The following is a 15,556-nucleotide window of genomic DNA, read 5'->3' as shown; positions in this document are numbered from 1 at the left end:
GCGAGGAGAAGGAGCTCGGGGAGGTGGGAGCACAGCCGCCAGGAGAGTGAGGGGCCGAGGAGAGACCGTCACGGGATAGCAGCCCCCGAGTCCTTCGATCACAGCGCTTGGAAAGCCCCGTGGGATCCGTGGGTAAGACAGCCCCTCTGCAAGGACACGAGACACAGTGGAGGCGGGGCCAGCCCCCCGGGTGCCCGTGCCTGGCTGCCCAAGGAAGCGAGCCCGGCGAGGGGAGACTCGGGTGGGCGGGAGAGGCCCTCCCGGGGGTGCCCGGCTCGGTGGAAGCCCAGCTCGTGTGCTGAGGCGTCTCCTCTGTTCCAGACACGGGGCGAGGCAAATCAAACAGGGCAAGAGAGGCCGAGTCGGGGCCTTGCCAGCGGGGCCAGGCGTCAGGGAAGGGAAGTTCGCCAAGACCCAGGGGGGACGCAACAGCAAGCTGGAGCGTGGGCCCGTGGGTTGGTCGGCGCTGCCTGCAGACTCTTGGTGGTGAGGCAGAGGGGAGCCAGAGCTGTGAGCGTGTGGGGGACCACGAGGCCACCAGACAGTAACCCGCCTCCCGAGCCTCCGAGGAGGAAGGGCATGGAGGGAGGCGGGGGCAGGAGTGCCAGCACTTCCCAGTCCCGGGACGGCGGGCCGAAAGGTTGCCTGGCAGGGACGGGGTCAGGAGGAGGCGCGGGGCTGGGACACGCCTCGTGGGTGTGGAGGAGAGTCCGGGCGCCACCAGACATGCAGCTGCACGGTGACGGGGGACGCGGGCTGTGCCACCAGCCAGAGCAACCGCACCGCGTTCTCAGCCACGTGAGGGCACAGGGAGCGTGGAATCGATTCAGGGTCTATTTTCCGGCAGGTTCAGCAGAGGATGGAAACATTGACTCAACAAAGGGCACATGAGCCGCGGAGCCGGCTGGAGTCTCCCGGGGCCTGGAGGACTCCCGAGGTCAAGGAGAAAGGAGTCGGGGAGTGGGGGAGGGGTGCTGGAGGGAGGTCAGCGGCGCTCTCAGAGCTCAGAGTGGGAGGCCCCGGGAGAAGGAGGCACCGAGGGTCCACACGGCCAGCCCAGGACGCGTGGGGCGTGGGCTCCACTGTGGGGGCAGCCGATCGGGGGAAGGGCTGTGTCTCCCGGGAGTCTCCAGAGGAAACGCCCAGAGTGACTGCTTTTCCTCCCAAGGCTGCACAGCAGCAGACACTCCTGCAGGGGCACCCGAGCTCGTGACACCCCCGTCTCGCCCTTTCAGAAACTCCTTGTCGGTGGGCATTCCCTCAGAGGGGTAGTGCCAAGTGGGGAGCTCGACTGGGGTCGTGAGGAAGGGCCCTCCAAGGACGGTGAAGAAGGGTCCTCTTGTGCTAGCAGATCCTGTGGCCACAGTGGACCTCTGTCGAAGCCTCAGAGATGGGCGCTCTCTGCCCTCAACTGGCTGACTGTTTGGGGTCACAATGGGCCGCAGGTGGTAAATGAGGGGATTATTCAGCGCTTTGGTTGGAAAAGTCAGTATGGAAACACGTCGTGCACAGGTCATGGGAAACAGGCCGGGGGGACAGGAGCGGAGGGGGAGAGTCAGGTTTCCTGTCCGGGTTCTGGGGAGAGCGCGTCCGTTCCTGGATACCCAGCGCGGCACTCCCCTTGTGGTTCTTGTTCATGAGGGGCCCGAGTCCATCTGCCTGCGGTGAGATGGGAGTGTTTCGAGAACGAAACATCGCACTGAAAAGCAGCTTCTCCAGAGGGCTCTGGGCGTGTGGCCGGACCCCATCATCCCAGGGCCTTGGGGTGCCAAGGCAGAGGATCCCTGGAGGCTAGAGCTCAAGATCAGCCTGGGCAACCATGAAACCCTGTCTCTACAAAAAGTTCTTTAAAAATGAAAAGGCTGCTAAGTAGGAGAGGTTTGTGCACGCAGGCTGGAGACCCCGCCTCGAACAGCCAAGTGTGAGGCTAGTGTCTGGCTGGAAGACTGTCTCCTATCGGAACCCTTTGCAGCTGGGCTGGGCATCGGGAGGGCGGCCTCCGCCTGCCATCACCCCTGTGGTGTGAACAGGCAGCGGGCCGGAGCACAGAAGACCCAGCACCATTTGTTCCCGCCTTTGTGCCCCTGTACCCGTCATTCAGGGCCGGCTTACTAGGGACGACGTGCGGCTCAGGTTTTGTTTCTGTTGTGGTTTGCTCGAAACGCCGGCACCAGCTCCAGCTGCCTTGCTGCAGCGGACATGATTTTGTTCTTTGTGGCCGCGTAGTGTTCCCTCATGTATATGGTCCACGTTTCCGCAGAGGACCTCCTGCTGAGCAAACCGCACGTCCAGACACGCATGGAACCTCCCAGCTGCCTGTCTGTGAGCCGGGCAGCCACTCAGCCTCGGAGTGGCCTCTGCGGTGGCCCTGCTCGGCCTGAGCACCCTGCAGCGTGTGCCCCACAATCCAAGGACAGAGCAGCATGGAGGCTGCAGTGCCCTCCCACTTGGAGTTGGAGGAAACACCTTTGAACCCAGCCTGGGGCTGCCGCCCCCTTGCCCGCCTGCACAGTGGGTCGGGCATCTGTGGGCCTGCTCCCCAGCAGGAGAGGGTCATCCTGCTCCCTGAAGAGGGAGGGTCGTCCTGCACCCTGGTGGGCCTTGGCAAGAGGGCGTATTTCTAGGCCTGCCTCCTCTAGGCAGCCTTCCGAGGTTGCAGGAGGGAGCCAGCCCAGGTTGTATGAGGCGACAGAGCAAAGGCAGCGTTTTCCGAGAGAGCTCCAGGGCCACGCTGGCGCCCTCCCCCCGTCCGGGCAGCCTGGCCGCCACAGATGGGCATGGGTGCCCGGCCCCTTCCACGGTGACCTCCGGACCGGCGCGAGCGCTGCCGGGCCTCCTCCACTTGAAGGAGGTCGGGCCCACAGAGCAGTTTGCAAGGACAGCAAGGGGATTCTTCGCTCGCCGGTTGTCCGCCTTTCCTCCTACCGCTTCGCCGCTTACATGGCGTTGTTTTCCCAGAAGCCTTTGAGAACAAGTCCCAGAGATCGTGACCCTTCACCCTTGCATCCTTCGGTGTGTGTGTCCCGGGAGCTTGGACTCTGCCTGCGCAAATCGAAGCGCAGTGCTTACGTTCTGGAAGCTTCACCCTGACACAAGGCTGTTTTCGGACGCAGACTCATATTTGTGTCTCGCCAGTTATCCGCGTAATGTCTTTTTAGCAAACACTGAAAGCCTTCAGAATCTGCCCAGCTTCTAGGGAGACCGAGAGGGAGGACCGCCGGGGGCCCGGAGCCCGAGTCCAGCCTGGGCAGCACAGCGAGACACTTCTCACGGTGTCCGGTGCGGGTTCCCTTGCCTCTGAGCATCACGTTCTTTATGCCCCTTAGCCCAGACATGGTCTCACCTCTGGCCTGTCTCCCCACTGGCTAGTCGGGCAGGCGCCCCGCCCTCTGGTGTCTCATGGCCAGTCAGGACCGTGTATCTCTGGCAGAAGCCCTGTGTTCGCAGCCCTGGGTCCTTGAGGACTTTCAGGACACCCTTCCCCAGTGTGAGGCTTCCCTGTGCTTTCCGTTCTGGCTTTGGGAAGCCTGCGGCCTCCTTGGGTCTTCTGAGCTGTTTCTCCCAGAGCTGGAGTCAGAGGCTGGTGGGAGGTTGGTGTCCGCCGAGGCTGGGGCAGTGTGTTCTTCTGAGCACCCAGAAGTCAAGGCTGTCTGTGCGGAAAAGCCCACCTGAGAGGGCAGGAGGAATTGGAAGCCGGGCCACGGTGGACGTTCGAAGCCTGCCCCCTTGCTGTGCACGCTGCTGGGGCAGCCTCCGCAGGCCGACCCCAGCCAGAGAAGGTCCACGGGACTTGCAGAAAGAGGCCAGATGCTGTCTCCACATTCACCTTGGTACCAGGTGTGGGCATTCCGTTCACGTGGTTCTGCCTCTGCTTATTTCACCCACCTCATGCTCATTCCAACTGCCACGGCCCGAGTCAAGGCCCGTGTCCCTTTTCTAGAACAGTCTTCACGAAACCCATCTCCCGCAGAGCTACCACAGGGGCCCCTTTAGACCCCGAGTCCGACCCTGTTCACAGCTGGCACACAAGCCCTGTTCCCCTGCCGCCTGGACACAGCCCTGTCCCCCCGCCACCACCTGGACGCAGCCCTGTCCTCCTGCCGCCTGGACACAAGCTCTGTCCTCCTCACCCCCTGCTGCTTGCCCCGGGGTCTCTATCCCGTGCTCCTTGAGTCACACCCGGAACCTCAGATGTTTTCAGAGGCTCCAGCATCAGCCTTGCTGGGCACTTTTAGACCCCCAGGCCCAGCCTAGACCCCTGAGTCAGAACCTGCACTGAAGCAGCCAGACGACCCAGGCTGTGCGTGAACCCATGAGGAAGTGCCGTGGAGACCAAGCTTTGAGACCATGTTCTGGCAGGGCGCCTGAGCCGCCCTCAAGCCCTGCGGTCCTCGGCACCGAGGGGACGGGTGGACGGATGGTGCTCGGACTCCTCCAGCCAAGGGTTCAGCTCCTGAAATTAAACTTGAAGTCATTTATCCTGATTTGCCTAAATGAGTAAACTTCGTGGGCAGGCTTTATCCGAATTTCACTTCTTTCTCTCACAAGTTGTTGTGTAAACCTCGGGCGTCTGCTGATGCTTCTTGGCTAACGAGACACCCTCGGCTGGCAGACAACAAAGTGCGCAAGAGGCAACAGATGCTGCCGTTAGACTCGAGGCGTGTGGCAGCAATAAAAAGCAAAACCAGATGTGATGCTTGTTTCTGCACCAGGTACTGAAGGCGCGTCTGAGGCTGCACGGGAGGCGAGTCAGGGCCTCTCCTCGACTCCCAGGGCGCTGCTGGCCCAGACCTGCAGAGTTCAGCAAAGCGCGGCATTTGCAGTTGCCTGCCCGGTGTGGCATCGTCCCCATCCCAACCAGTGTAACCAGGATGTGTACCCTGGACTCCCGGGTGTGATGGAGCGTGGCGTTTAAGAATCTCAGCGGGCCTGTCACCACTGATCATCCTGGGCTCTGGTGGGGGCGGAGCAGAGGGAGAATTGGTCGCCTTCCCTGGGGGTTCCCTGACTCATGACCCCCAACTCAGCAGAAGCAGCAACGGCCGGGACAAGTCACCTGCTAGAGACGCCCTGGCAATTCTACTGGGGCCCTGACCAAATGTGGAGTTGGAATTTGTGACACACAGGGTTGCTTGCCTGAAATGCTTCCCGGAAGGTGGTCATGGAAGCCTTGGAAGCGGCCTTGGAGGAGGCGTGGATGCGTGTGGACGGGGCGGGACAAGCCTTTGGGGCAGCGGACGAGGAGCCGGGGGCATGAACAACGAGCGCCAGGCTCTCAGGAGCGGGTGGGGCAGGCGGAACAAGGAAGAGAGGAAGGCCTCTTCAGGCAAGGTGTGCAGCAGGAAGTGGGACGCCGAGCCCGTGGGAGGTGGCAAAGCCCTGTTACACCCGCCAGTTCGCAAGGTCCGGGAGCAGGCGAGGAATACCTGGAGAGCTCACGTCCAGTGGTGCATGGGAGCCCAGCGGGGTTTCTCAGGTCACATGACTCCCATGTGCTGGAGCCAGGATTCTTAGAGCCAGACAGGTGACATCTGGGCTCTGCTCCTTCCAACATAAACTTCTATGTGTCCAGAGCACGGAAGAGGGTGAGCAAGTATGTCGGGAAGGAAACTCATGGGTGGAGTGTGGATGGAGGGAGGGAAGGAAGGAGCAAGGAGGGAAGGAAGGAAGGAAGGGTGTGGCGCCCAGAGTCTTCAGAGACAGGAAGTCGAGGACCACGTGAGACAGAGTTACGAAGATCTGCCCGGAAGATGAACTGGTGAGGGCCGGGGCTGTGGGAGCAGAGGGCTTCGTGCCGGTGTGATGTGAGAATGAGAAAGGAATATAAGAGCACAGGGCAACACCAGGCTCCACCGCAGGTGGCTAAAGGACCACAAGGAGAAACAGGCCCAGGCCGTAGCTCGAAGGGGGGGTGGACAGGACGTGCGTGGTTTTGAACTTGTTGACCACGAGTGATCTCTGCGCCCTGAGTCCAGCAGCCAGTTGACGTCGTAGGTCTGGAATCCAGGAGCAGTGTCTGACACCTCCGAGAGATTATCAGATCGTCAGCAATCAGATTGAGCGTTTCATTACTGGCGTTCACTGTAGTATTATAAATAAGACACAAAAAAGAAAAGGCGGGGGGGGGCTCCCACCTGTAACAGCGGGAAGGTTGGTGCCTTTATGTGACAGCCGCACGCTGAGTTGCCATTCAGACCTTGAAAATCAGTGCTGGGCTCTGGGTGATGCCCCCTCAGTGACCCAGACATCTACTCTGAGAGGGCACAGCCCACGCCAGGTCCAAATGAAGTGGGCGGTACCTGCTCTGTGTCAGAGTCCTGTCCACTGCCCAGTGAGGGGGGAACTGAGAAGAAAGTCACGTGATTAGGATCAGGAAAAAAGGGAAAAGGTTGTTACTTTTCATTGATGTCACAGGCCAGGCTTCGGGGCTCACACCTTTCATCCCAGCGCTTTGAGAGGCTGAGGCAGGGGATCACTTGATACCAGGAAGTCGAGGCTGCAGTAAGCTGTGATTGCAGCACTGCACTCCGGCATGGGCTACAGAGCCGGACACTGTCTCAAAAGAAAGACTTCAAGCCCCCAGCTGACTCACAAGAGCATCTGTGAGAGGCGGCCCACTGAGGCGGGGAGGAGGCAGCAGATGCCCCTCCACCAGGAAAAGCCTTCCGGTCAGGGGCCTGGGGGTGTGTGGTGCCCACCGGAGGCCCTGATGAGGTCCCTGTTGCCCTGGGAGGTGATGACAGGCTATCAAGGAGAATGCAAACCAAACAAAGCCCTCTCCCCAGGAGAGTGGCAGCTGGTTCCTGCATTTGCTCCCGCATTTTACTTTTGCTGGCGGTAGGGGCTGTCTCTCAGGATCCTCCCATGGTTTGGAGGCCGGTGCCCGTCCCTTTTTTGCCCGAAGAGGTTCACCAGGAGGGCGCTGGAGGGTGATACCCAGGACACTTGCTTGGAGAACAAGAGGCCTCCCGCCCGCATGCCCCGGGTCTAAACCGTGCCCGCGGGCAGCTAAGGCCTGCGGTTCTTCCTGCTTGTGCCCTGGCCTAGGCCCCCGTTGGCTTCCCACTCTGCTGCGGGCGCTCCGTGGGCCAGCAGCCCTCCTGCGGCCCCAAGCACCCTGCATGTCGCATCCCTGCCACTGCCCGGCCCGCGGGCACCTCCATCTCCACCTGAGGCCGCCCCCAGGCTCCTCTAGAGCAGGCCATCCCCAGCTCTGCACCCCCACCCCCAGTGCATCTGACCCAGTGGGCCTAGGCGTGTGCCATCACCTGCCAACTTGTCCACCGCAGTGTACCCACGTCCCGGCTTGTGCCCGAAAAGCCCCACTTTTGCATCGGCCACCCCGAGGACCCAGGGCTGGAGCCGCCTGCAGGTACCACTAAGCCCAGGTCCCTCTATTTAGGAACACAGGCCCCGCGGACCAGAGGGTCACCGAGCTGCAGTGAGAGGACTCAGGGCAGCACAGGAAGCACGAGCACGTCCACCAGTCCCACTGAGGACCGCAGAGTCTTCGGAGCCCCCTCACCCGCCCCTCCAGCAGTGTGTTCTGGCTGGTCCCCACCTCACTGGGGACAGGATGTCCTCAGCCACTCACATACTGTGCCTGCCTTGTGTCTGCTCTGCACCCTCTCCTGGCCTCAGAGGACACTTCCCCTCCACGCCAGGGCCTAGACACGGTGACAGCTTACCCAGCCTGCCCTGATTCCAAGTCTCCTGCACACAGCTTTAATACCCCAGATCCCATGGCCAGCGCAACACTTGGAAGGTTTAAGGCAGGCGCGCCCCTCCTACAAAGACCAGGTGGGGTCCACTTCCAGCTCAGGAGGGGACCTGGCATTGTCCCCCTGAGCCACCCCTCGCCCCGTGCCGTGGCTGGTTCTCTGGGCCCCTGATGAAAATCTCAGCAGCCCCAAGCTGTCCGGGCCGGCGTCCTAAACCACACCGGTTGGCTCGCTGTGAGGCGGGGTCCTCCTTTCCTGCAACACCCAGCTGTCTCCTGACCCTCCTGCAGCAGGTGACAGTCCTGGCCCGGGTCCACCACAGCCTGGCTATTTCCCCTCCCTGCTGGATCTGCACCAGGTGCCTCCCCCAGAGCACACACCTTGTCGTCCTTAGTACTTGGACAATGTAGGGATTCTGTGTTCTATGGTGGCTAAGTCTTGCAGTTAACCTGGTCTCCACAAAGTCATCCACCCCCTTGAGAGTGGCTGTATCTTCCACATGCTCAGAGGCTCAGCGTGGAGCACTTAGTAGGTACCTCGTAGTGGCCCGTGCCTATAATCCCAGCACTCTGGGAGGCCAAGCCGGGAGGATAACGAGGTCAGGAGTTTGAAGCCAGCCTGGGCAACATAGCAAGACTCCGTCTCCACAAAAAAAAAAAAAAAAAATTAATTTAGCCAGGCATGGTAGCATGCAACTGTAGTCCCAGCTGCTTGGAGGTCGAGGCTACATGAGCTATGATCACACCACGGCACTGCAGAGTCTTTTAAATTGGGGGGGGGCGGGCCCAGGAGGTTGAGACTGCAGTGAGCTATGATCATACCACGGCACTCCAGACTCTTGGCGGGGACAGGACCAGTGTCTCAGCCACTTTGGGAGGCCGAGGCGAGAGGATTGCCTGAGCCCGGAGATTCCAGACCAGTCTGGGCAACTTGGTCAGACTTCGTCTCCACAATAATTCACAAAAAACTAGCCAGGCACGGTGGTGTACCTCTGTAGTTCCAGCTACTTGGAAGACTGAGGCGGAAGCATCGCCTAAGCCTGGCAGGTCAAAACCGCGGTGGCCGCAAGCATGCCACGGCGCTCTAGCCTGGGCGACAAGAGTGAGACTCCAACTCAAAAGTAAATTGACAAATGGGGGGGGACTTCCTCTAAGAACGATGCTGCTTGCCAAGCTTTATCTGTCTACCGTCCTCCAGAAGGATGATCATCCCCTTGGATCAGAGAAGCGGCCAGAGGAAAAGCTGAGGGCTTCGGCCTGGCCCCACAGCAGGTGCCTGCCATGACTGCCCTTGTGTGTTTCTCGGGGACCCTCAAGTGACTGGCAAGAGCCACCTCAGGCTCTCACCAAGCTTCCCTTTTCCCCCATGTGTACCAAGGACGTTGTGCAGTGGCTCACACCTGTCATCCCAACACTTTGGGAGGCCAAGGTGGGAGGATTGCTTGATCCCAAGAGCTCCAGCCCAGCCTGGGAAACATGCAAGACTTCACCTCTACAAAAAAATAAGCAAAATTAGTAGGCGTGGTGGCGCACGTCTGTAGTCCTAGCTACTTGAGAGGCTAAGGTGGGAGGATCGCCTGAGCCCAGAAGCTCGAGGCCACAGTGAGCTGTGAGGGTCGTGATGGTGCCACCGCACTCCAGCCAAGAGCAAGACTCGAAAACTAAAAAGAAGACGCAGAGGAGAAGGAAAACACCCCGTTCATCCCTGGGCAATGGCACTGTGGTTCATCTGCATTTTCTGCAGTGGGCGTGTGTCTCTCATGAAATGAACCACATGTGAAAGACATGTGTTTTCCGTCTCTAGCCCTTGGGCCGTGCCCCGCCCTTGGCCTGGGGTCCCACCGGCGCCTTTTCAGCCCCTTCCCCCCAGGAGCTGCCCCCACCGGAGGCTTCCGTGGGGAGGGCTCATGTCCTGGCTTCTCCTCGGCCCGCCTTCCTCCCCGCGCTGCGCGTGGCGGGCGCGGCTTCTGCCTCTGCGGTGACAAACCCATGCCGTGACGCCCGCTTCCGGTGAGGGTGGGCAAGGGCGCCCCGTGGAGTCCTCTGCCCCGGGCCCTCTGGAGGGCGTCCCTGGTGTCACTCACCTTCCGTCTGTTGTTCCTCCCTTTCAGATTTTTGACAATGAGGCCAAAGACCTGGAACGAGAGGTGTGCTTCATTGATATCGCCTGCGATGAAATTCCGGAGCGCTACTACAAGGAGTCTGAGGTGAGCGTGGGCAGGTGACTCGGAGGTTAGAGCACGCATGTGTGCGTGTGTGCGTTCATTCATTCGATGAGCACCGCCTGCCTGCAAGAGTGTGGCTGTCGTTGAGCGGCTTCAGTGTGTTTCACATCTTGCAGGTTCTGGAATGCGGGTCTCAAGCGGGGTCCCCTTTCCTGGCCCCGGGTCACCCGGTTTGACTCAGTTCCCCGCCTCCCCGCTCTGGTGTCATTTGGCGCAGCGTCAGCGTGCCCTGGGCTGAGCCCTCAACACGCTGGCCTCCGAAAGCAGCAGCCCCACCCCGCCGCCGACCCTGGGGAGGCAGGGCTGCTTCACTGGCGTCTTTGGACCTAAAACGATCCATCGGCCCCCAGAACGCCAGCAGCTCATCCACAGGGAGCCCGCGTGAGGGCCTGTCCTGCTGTGCTGGGAGCACGCCTCACAGAATTCCCTGCTACGCTACCATGCTGCCAGGCGTGCCCTTGGCCTTCCCTCTACCTCCCTGCCTCCGTGTGTGCAGGTCACTGTATTCAGCCCACCTGTGTCTCATGAAGGGCTGCTGATGGACGTGGGTGACCCGCTGGGAAGGGGCACCCCCGCCCTGCCTGGCACACACGGGGCTGTCCTTGCTGGGTGGTGACACACGCCAGGCCCAGAGTGGAAGTCAGGCCCAGGCCCGCCCTGGACCTGGAGCTCTTGTCTCAGACTCCCTGAGGCCGAGGGAGGACGTGATAAGCGGCCCGTTGGGAACGAATTCCTCATCTGCACACAGGCGGGGCCCCCACCCTGGCTCAGATGGGTTTTTGCCTCCACGTTTGGGGCTCATCGGGTATAGACGTCTTACCTGAACTTAGCTAACACTTTTGAGGGGTGGCTGTGCCTCTCACCACCACCCAAAGGCCGAGCATGTCACCTACTGTCATGACACCCTGCAGCCAACCACACCTGTGCATTTTACGATGAACAGAGTTAAGAGCCGGGTGGAATGGCTTACACCTGTCATCCCAGCCCTGGGGGGGCCGAAGCAGAAGGCCGCCCAGGAGTCGGAGGCGACTGCGAGCTGTGACCGTGTTGTGACTGCACTCCAGCCTGACAGACAGTGAGACCCTGTCTCTTTAAAAAATAATAAGTGCTCTCTGCACCAACCTGCTGAAGGGGATAAACGGACGCCCTGGACCTTCCCCTGCCTCGCTCCACGAGGTCCTGAGGTCTCGTGTCAAGTTCACCAGCACTTAGGAGCCCCCAGCCCCACCACGGTCCGTGCCGTCCAGGCCTCAGGGGTGCTGAGGCTCTTCCTCTGCTTTTCCCATTTCTCCCTGAAATCCTCCAAGCCCCTCTCCCCTCACTAAGGCAACCAGAGTTGGCTTCTCCACGGGAAGCCCTGCCTGGGACTCCAAGGACGCGTAGGGCCTCCTTGTCTCGTCACCGTTCCTGTGCAGACCAGAGGCTGAGCTGGCGTTCCCGGGAGCCTCTGGCCTCAGCGGTGGCCCCGGGGTGGGGACAACACTCGCTGTGACCATTCAGCCGTCAGCACAGGTCACGAGGCCTTCCCAGGGAGCCGTGAGGCTGCGTGCCCGAGTCCACAATGATAGTCGCCGGGTGGGCTTGTGATGCGCCGTGCATGGCTCCTTGCTTCTGCCAAGATTTTCGTGACTCTCCTACGCTCTGGGGAGACTTCAAGGTGAGGGTCCCGGCGGATATGTGAGGAGGCCTGTCTGCGGAGGCCGGCCAGGAGGCCACCCACAACGCAGAGCTGGCGGGTCGGGTGCGAGAGCACATCCCAGCCTCTGGCCTGGAGGATGTCTGAAAGCCACTCAGGGATCCGGCCCGAGGCTGAGGCTTTGGCTGGCCGCCCATGGCTCACAGCATCTGGTTCCACTGCCCAGTGGGAGTGACCAGAGGCCACGGCTCCTGCAGCCCCCCAGACACTGCGTGCAGGCCACACAGCCCCCACGTCCCCAGACACATGTGGGAAAAGACAAAGGGCAGCCCGAGGAGGAAGCCGGAAGGGGTGCTCTCGTGCTGTGTCTTTCAATCTTCATTGATTTATGTGAATGAGAAGGGAAGGGTCTCCAGCCCGGGGCTCTCAGGGGGCAGGTGCATCGCCTGGAGCAACTGGCAACAGCTGAAGGCATTCCTAACGTGGAAACTGCAGCAGGGGTGACATGGCATCCCGTGGGGGGTCAGGATGCTGCCATACGCCCCCATGCACCACGACGGAGACACCGGTCCTGGAGCCGTGATGCCAGCCGGTCAAGGAGAGGGAGCCGGGAAGGCGTGCCAGTGGCGAGGCTTGCCAGCGAATGCCCTCAGTTAGCATTTACTAAGTGCCCACGGGACCCAGGCTCCACGCTCAACCCTGAGGTGGAGAGACCAGAGTGTGCCGGCCCCAGGGCTTGTCCTCTGCAGACCCCTGAGTTCCGTCTTATTGCTGCAGAGGAAGGAAGCCTCTCTCCGCTCTGCAGGGTGCGAAGGGGCTGTGTTACTCATGGCAACAAGAGCTGGGGGTTTCAGCTGGGACGTGGGCAGTGTTGTGAACCCAGGCAGGAGGAGGCAGGCCTGGGGGCGGGGACCCCTAATGGGGGACAGTCGCCTGTTGACACACGTATCCTAGGGTGGGAACCCTTGACGTGGGACAGCCCCATGTTGACACTATGGGACAGTCACGTGTTGACACTAAGTGTCCAGGGGGCAGGGAACCCTGATGTGGGACAGTTGCGTGTTGATACACGTGTCCTGGAGGCAGGGACCCTTAATGTGGGGCAGTCACATGTTGACACTGTGTACTCGGAGCAGAGGCCCCTGACCTGGGACGATCACGTGTGGCCCTGCAGAGGGAATCTTTAAACAGGACTTGATGCCAGACGTCCCCTGAGTTGTGTGACTGAACCGCAGCCTGCAGACCAAGGAAGCCGTGGCCTCCTGAGCTGGGCCTCACAGGGCTAAACATCTGCTGAGCTGGGAGAGAGAGGACAGAACAAAGAGAGGGGTAGCTCGGTTTTCCAGCAACTGTCAAAGGCGGGAGATTAAGTGCTGTTTGCTAAGTGCAGCAGCCGGCCAGGGAGCAGAGCGAGCCAGCGGGTAAATATTGTCCTGCATGTCTGCCCTTCCGCACAGAGCGCTCGGCCAGGCCACTCGGCCCCCTCGATTCAAAACCTTGTTCTTTGGGGCCCCATCTTGGCCATTGGGGGCCACGAGGCTTCCCCCACGATCTCGGGGCCGGAGGCAACGTGGCCACCATGCTGGGAGCCCTGTGCTGCTCTGTCTGCAGTGGGCACAGCTGCTGTTCCCTGTCCCTCAGTCTGTCTGTCTTTCTGAGAGTGACATGGCTGTTTTGTGTGGGGCCCGACTTCCTGGGCCCAGAAGCGACTTGAAAGACAAGAGGACTGATACCACCATGGGCATGGGGGGAAACCGGCGTGGCCCCAGAGACTGAAGCCGCGGTGGCCGTGACGGCACCACAGCACTCCAGCCTGGGTGAAAGACTGATACCCCGACTCAAAAAGGAAAAAAAAAAGATTGAGAAAGAAGCACTTGGTGGACACCATGGGCGTGGCCAGAGGGAAGGGCACAGGGGAGAGAGGACACTGTCAGCGCAGGCCTTGTCCCCACCTCCTCAGGATTCAGAGCAGCGTGCCGACGCCAACCCCACAGGCCCCTCTCGGGCCAGCAGAGCCATGCGTGCCTGTGGCCTCACCAGCAGCCCCATGTGCAGGGAGGCAGACAGGCTTGGGACCCGGCAACTCCCACCCCCTTTACGGGTTGGAATAGGCCTGCGTGTGACCCATCCAGGGTCACAGCACAGAGAGCCTGTGGGCCCCCAGCCAGGGTGGGCTTGACTGTGCAAGTGACTTCCTCCGACCGGGAACAGGGACCCAGCCCCTAGGGCGGTGGCCTCCCAGCAAGGCTGGAACACACTCCTCTCCTCTGACCTTTGAGGACTTGTCCACTGCAAGGACCCTGCGAGAGGCCCCCGGTGGGTCTACGGAGGAGGTGAAAGGCCAGCGCTCACCCCAACAGGCTCATGGTCCAGTGGGAGGATGTGGCGTGCAACCCAGAGGCTATGCACACCTCCCGACACCCAGTGCACAGCCATCCCGGGACCCAGGGGTGGCTCTGTGGACAGCCGTGGGCAGCACAGTCTGTGGGAGGTGGTGTCTGAGCGGGGCCGGTAACCATGCTTGTTATAATGCTGAGTGGTCTATCACAGAAACAAAGAACAGAGTACCACAAGTTCTCACTCATAAGTGGACCCTGAACAATTATCATAATGCTATAAGAAAGGAATTGGCAGTAGCGCTACCTGCCAGGGAAGGGAGCAGGGGTGGAGGACACCTCATCGGTAAAAGTACCTGATCTCAAAGCAGGCGAAATGGGGACCAAAGTAAGGCCCAAACTTTACCTGTATGATGACCACTTGTATACCTAGCCCTGAATTTTACCCCACATCTTTAAAAGAAAAAGAAAAAACAAAGCTTATTATTTGCTCACAAATTAGTATGTGATCCTTGTAAAAACGATCCCGACACGATACAAACATAGAGCTAGGGAAGAGCAAATCTCTGGTGACCCTCGTCACAGAGGTGACTCATTCAAGCCAGTATTTAGGCGTAAGCATGAGCGTAGAGGCGTTGTTTCATGAAACTAAGCTCACACTGTGTTTGCCTCTTTGCGTCACGCGCTAGCGACACCAGCAGCACAAGCTTGCCGTCTGCTGTGGCGTCACACTCCCACTGGCGGGTTTAAGTGGCTTCACAGTAAGCCATTCTCCGTTTGGTGAACCTTTGGGGTATTGCCATTCTTGCGCTATTATGACACTGGAAGGAGCAGTCACAGGCATGTTTTGGGAGTCGTTCTGGTTTAGAATCTATTCGACAATAAATTCTAAAAGTGAAAGTGTTGGCCGGGTGCAGTGGCTCACACCTGTGATCCCAGCGCTTTGGGAGGCTGAGGCAGGAGGATTGCTTGAGGCCAGGAGTTCAAGACCAACCTGGGTGGCATAGTGAAAGCTCTGCTCTCCAAGAAGTCAGCTGGGCATGGTTGCACGCACCTAGAGTCCCAGCTACTCAAGGGATGACATTTTTCCCCCTTGAGAAATAGGGCCCCACCGAGTGACTCTCTCTCCTCTGCTTCTGTTTGTTCAGGCTCCAAGCACAACTGTTCAGCTTATGTGCCAAAAATATCCAGGAGAGAATAGATGTTCCTAGGTTGCTTGTCTTCAGCGCTTATTTAAGGGCACCAAGAAAGATAGGCAGTTTAGCTCATTAACTCAGGCTTTAGGATTTTTTTTTTAAGGTAGTCATATTTTATTTTATTTATTTATTTATTTATTTTTGAGTTGGAGTCTCACTCTGTCGCCCAGACTGGAGTGCAGCAGCCGCTCCCGGCCACCGCAGCCTCAACCTGCTGGGCTGTGGCGATCCTTCCGCTCAGCCTTCCCAGTAGCCAGAACTACAGGTGCGCGCTACCACGCCCGGCTGATTTTTTGATTTATTGTAGAGATGAGGTCTCGCCTGCCCAGGCGGGTCTCGAACCCGCGGACTCAGGCGATCCACTCACCTCAGCCTCCCAAAGGTGCGGGATGACAGGCTGAGCCACTGAGCCCGGCAGGCTTTAGAATTTTTAACGAAGTTTC

General features: G+C 59.9%; 1 protein-coding gene across 1 annotated transcript in view; it reads left to right on the top strand.

The window, feature by feature from the left end:
- PITPNC1 (phosphatidylinositol transfer protein, cytoplasmic 1) overlaps window positions 1–15,556 on the top strand; it is a 94,557-nt gene that overhangs the window by 50,816 nt on the left and 28,185 nt on the right. The window contains exon 5 of the mRNA XM_008068595.1: window positions 9,832–9,927. Within this exon, the coding sequence (XP_008066786.1) occupies window positions 9,832–9,927 (96 nt within the window). The remainder of the gene's footprint in view (window positions 1–9,831; window positions 9,928–15,556) is intronic.

Source organism: Carlito syrichta, unplaced genomic scaffold, assembly GCF_000164805.1.
Source record: "Carlito syrichta isolate Samal-C Ts95f unplaced genomic scaffold, Tarsius_syrichta-2.0.1 Scaffold311267, whole genome shotgun sequence".
NCBI classification, from domain to species: domain Eukaryota; kingdom Metazoa; phylum Chordata; class Mammalia; order Primates; family Tarsiidae; genus Carlito; species Carlito syrichta.
The sequence above is the reverse complement of the archived record's forward strand: the minus strand, read 5'-3'. Positions and strand labels throughout refer to the sequence as shown.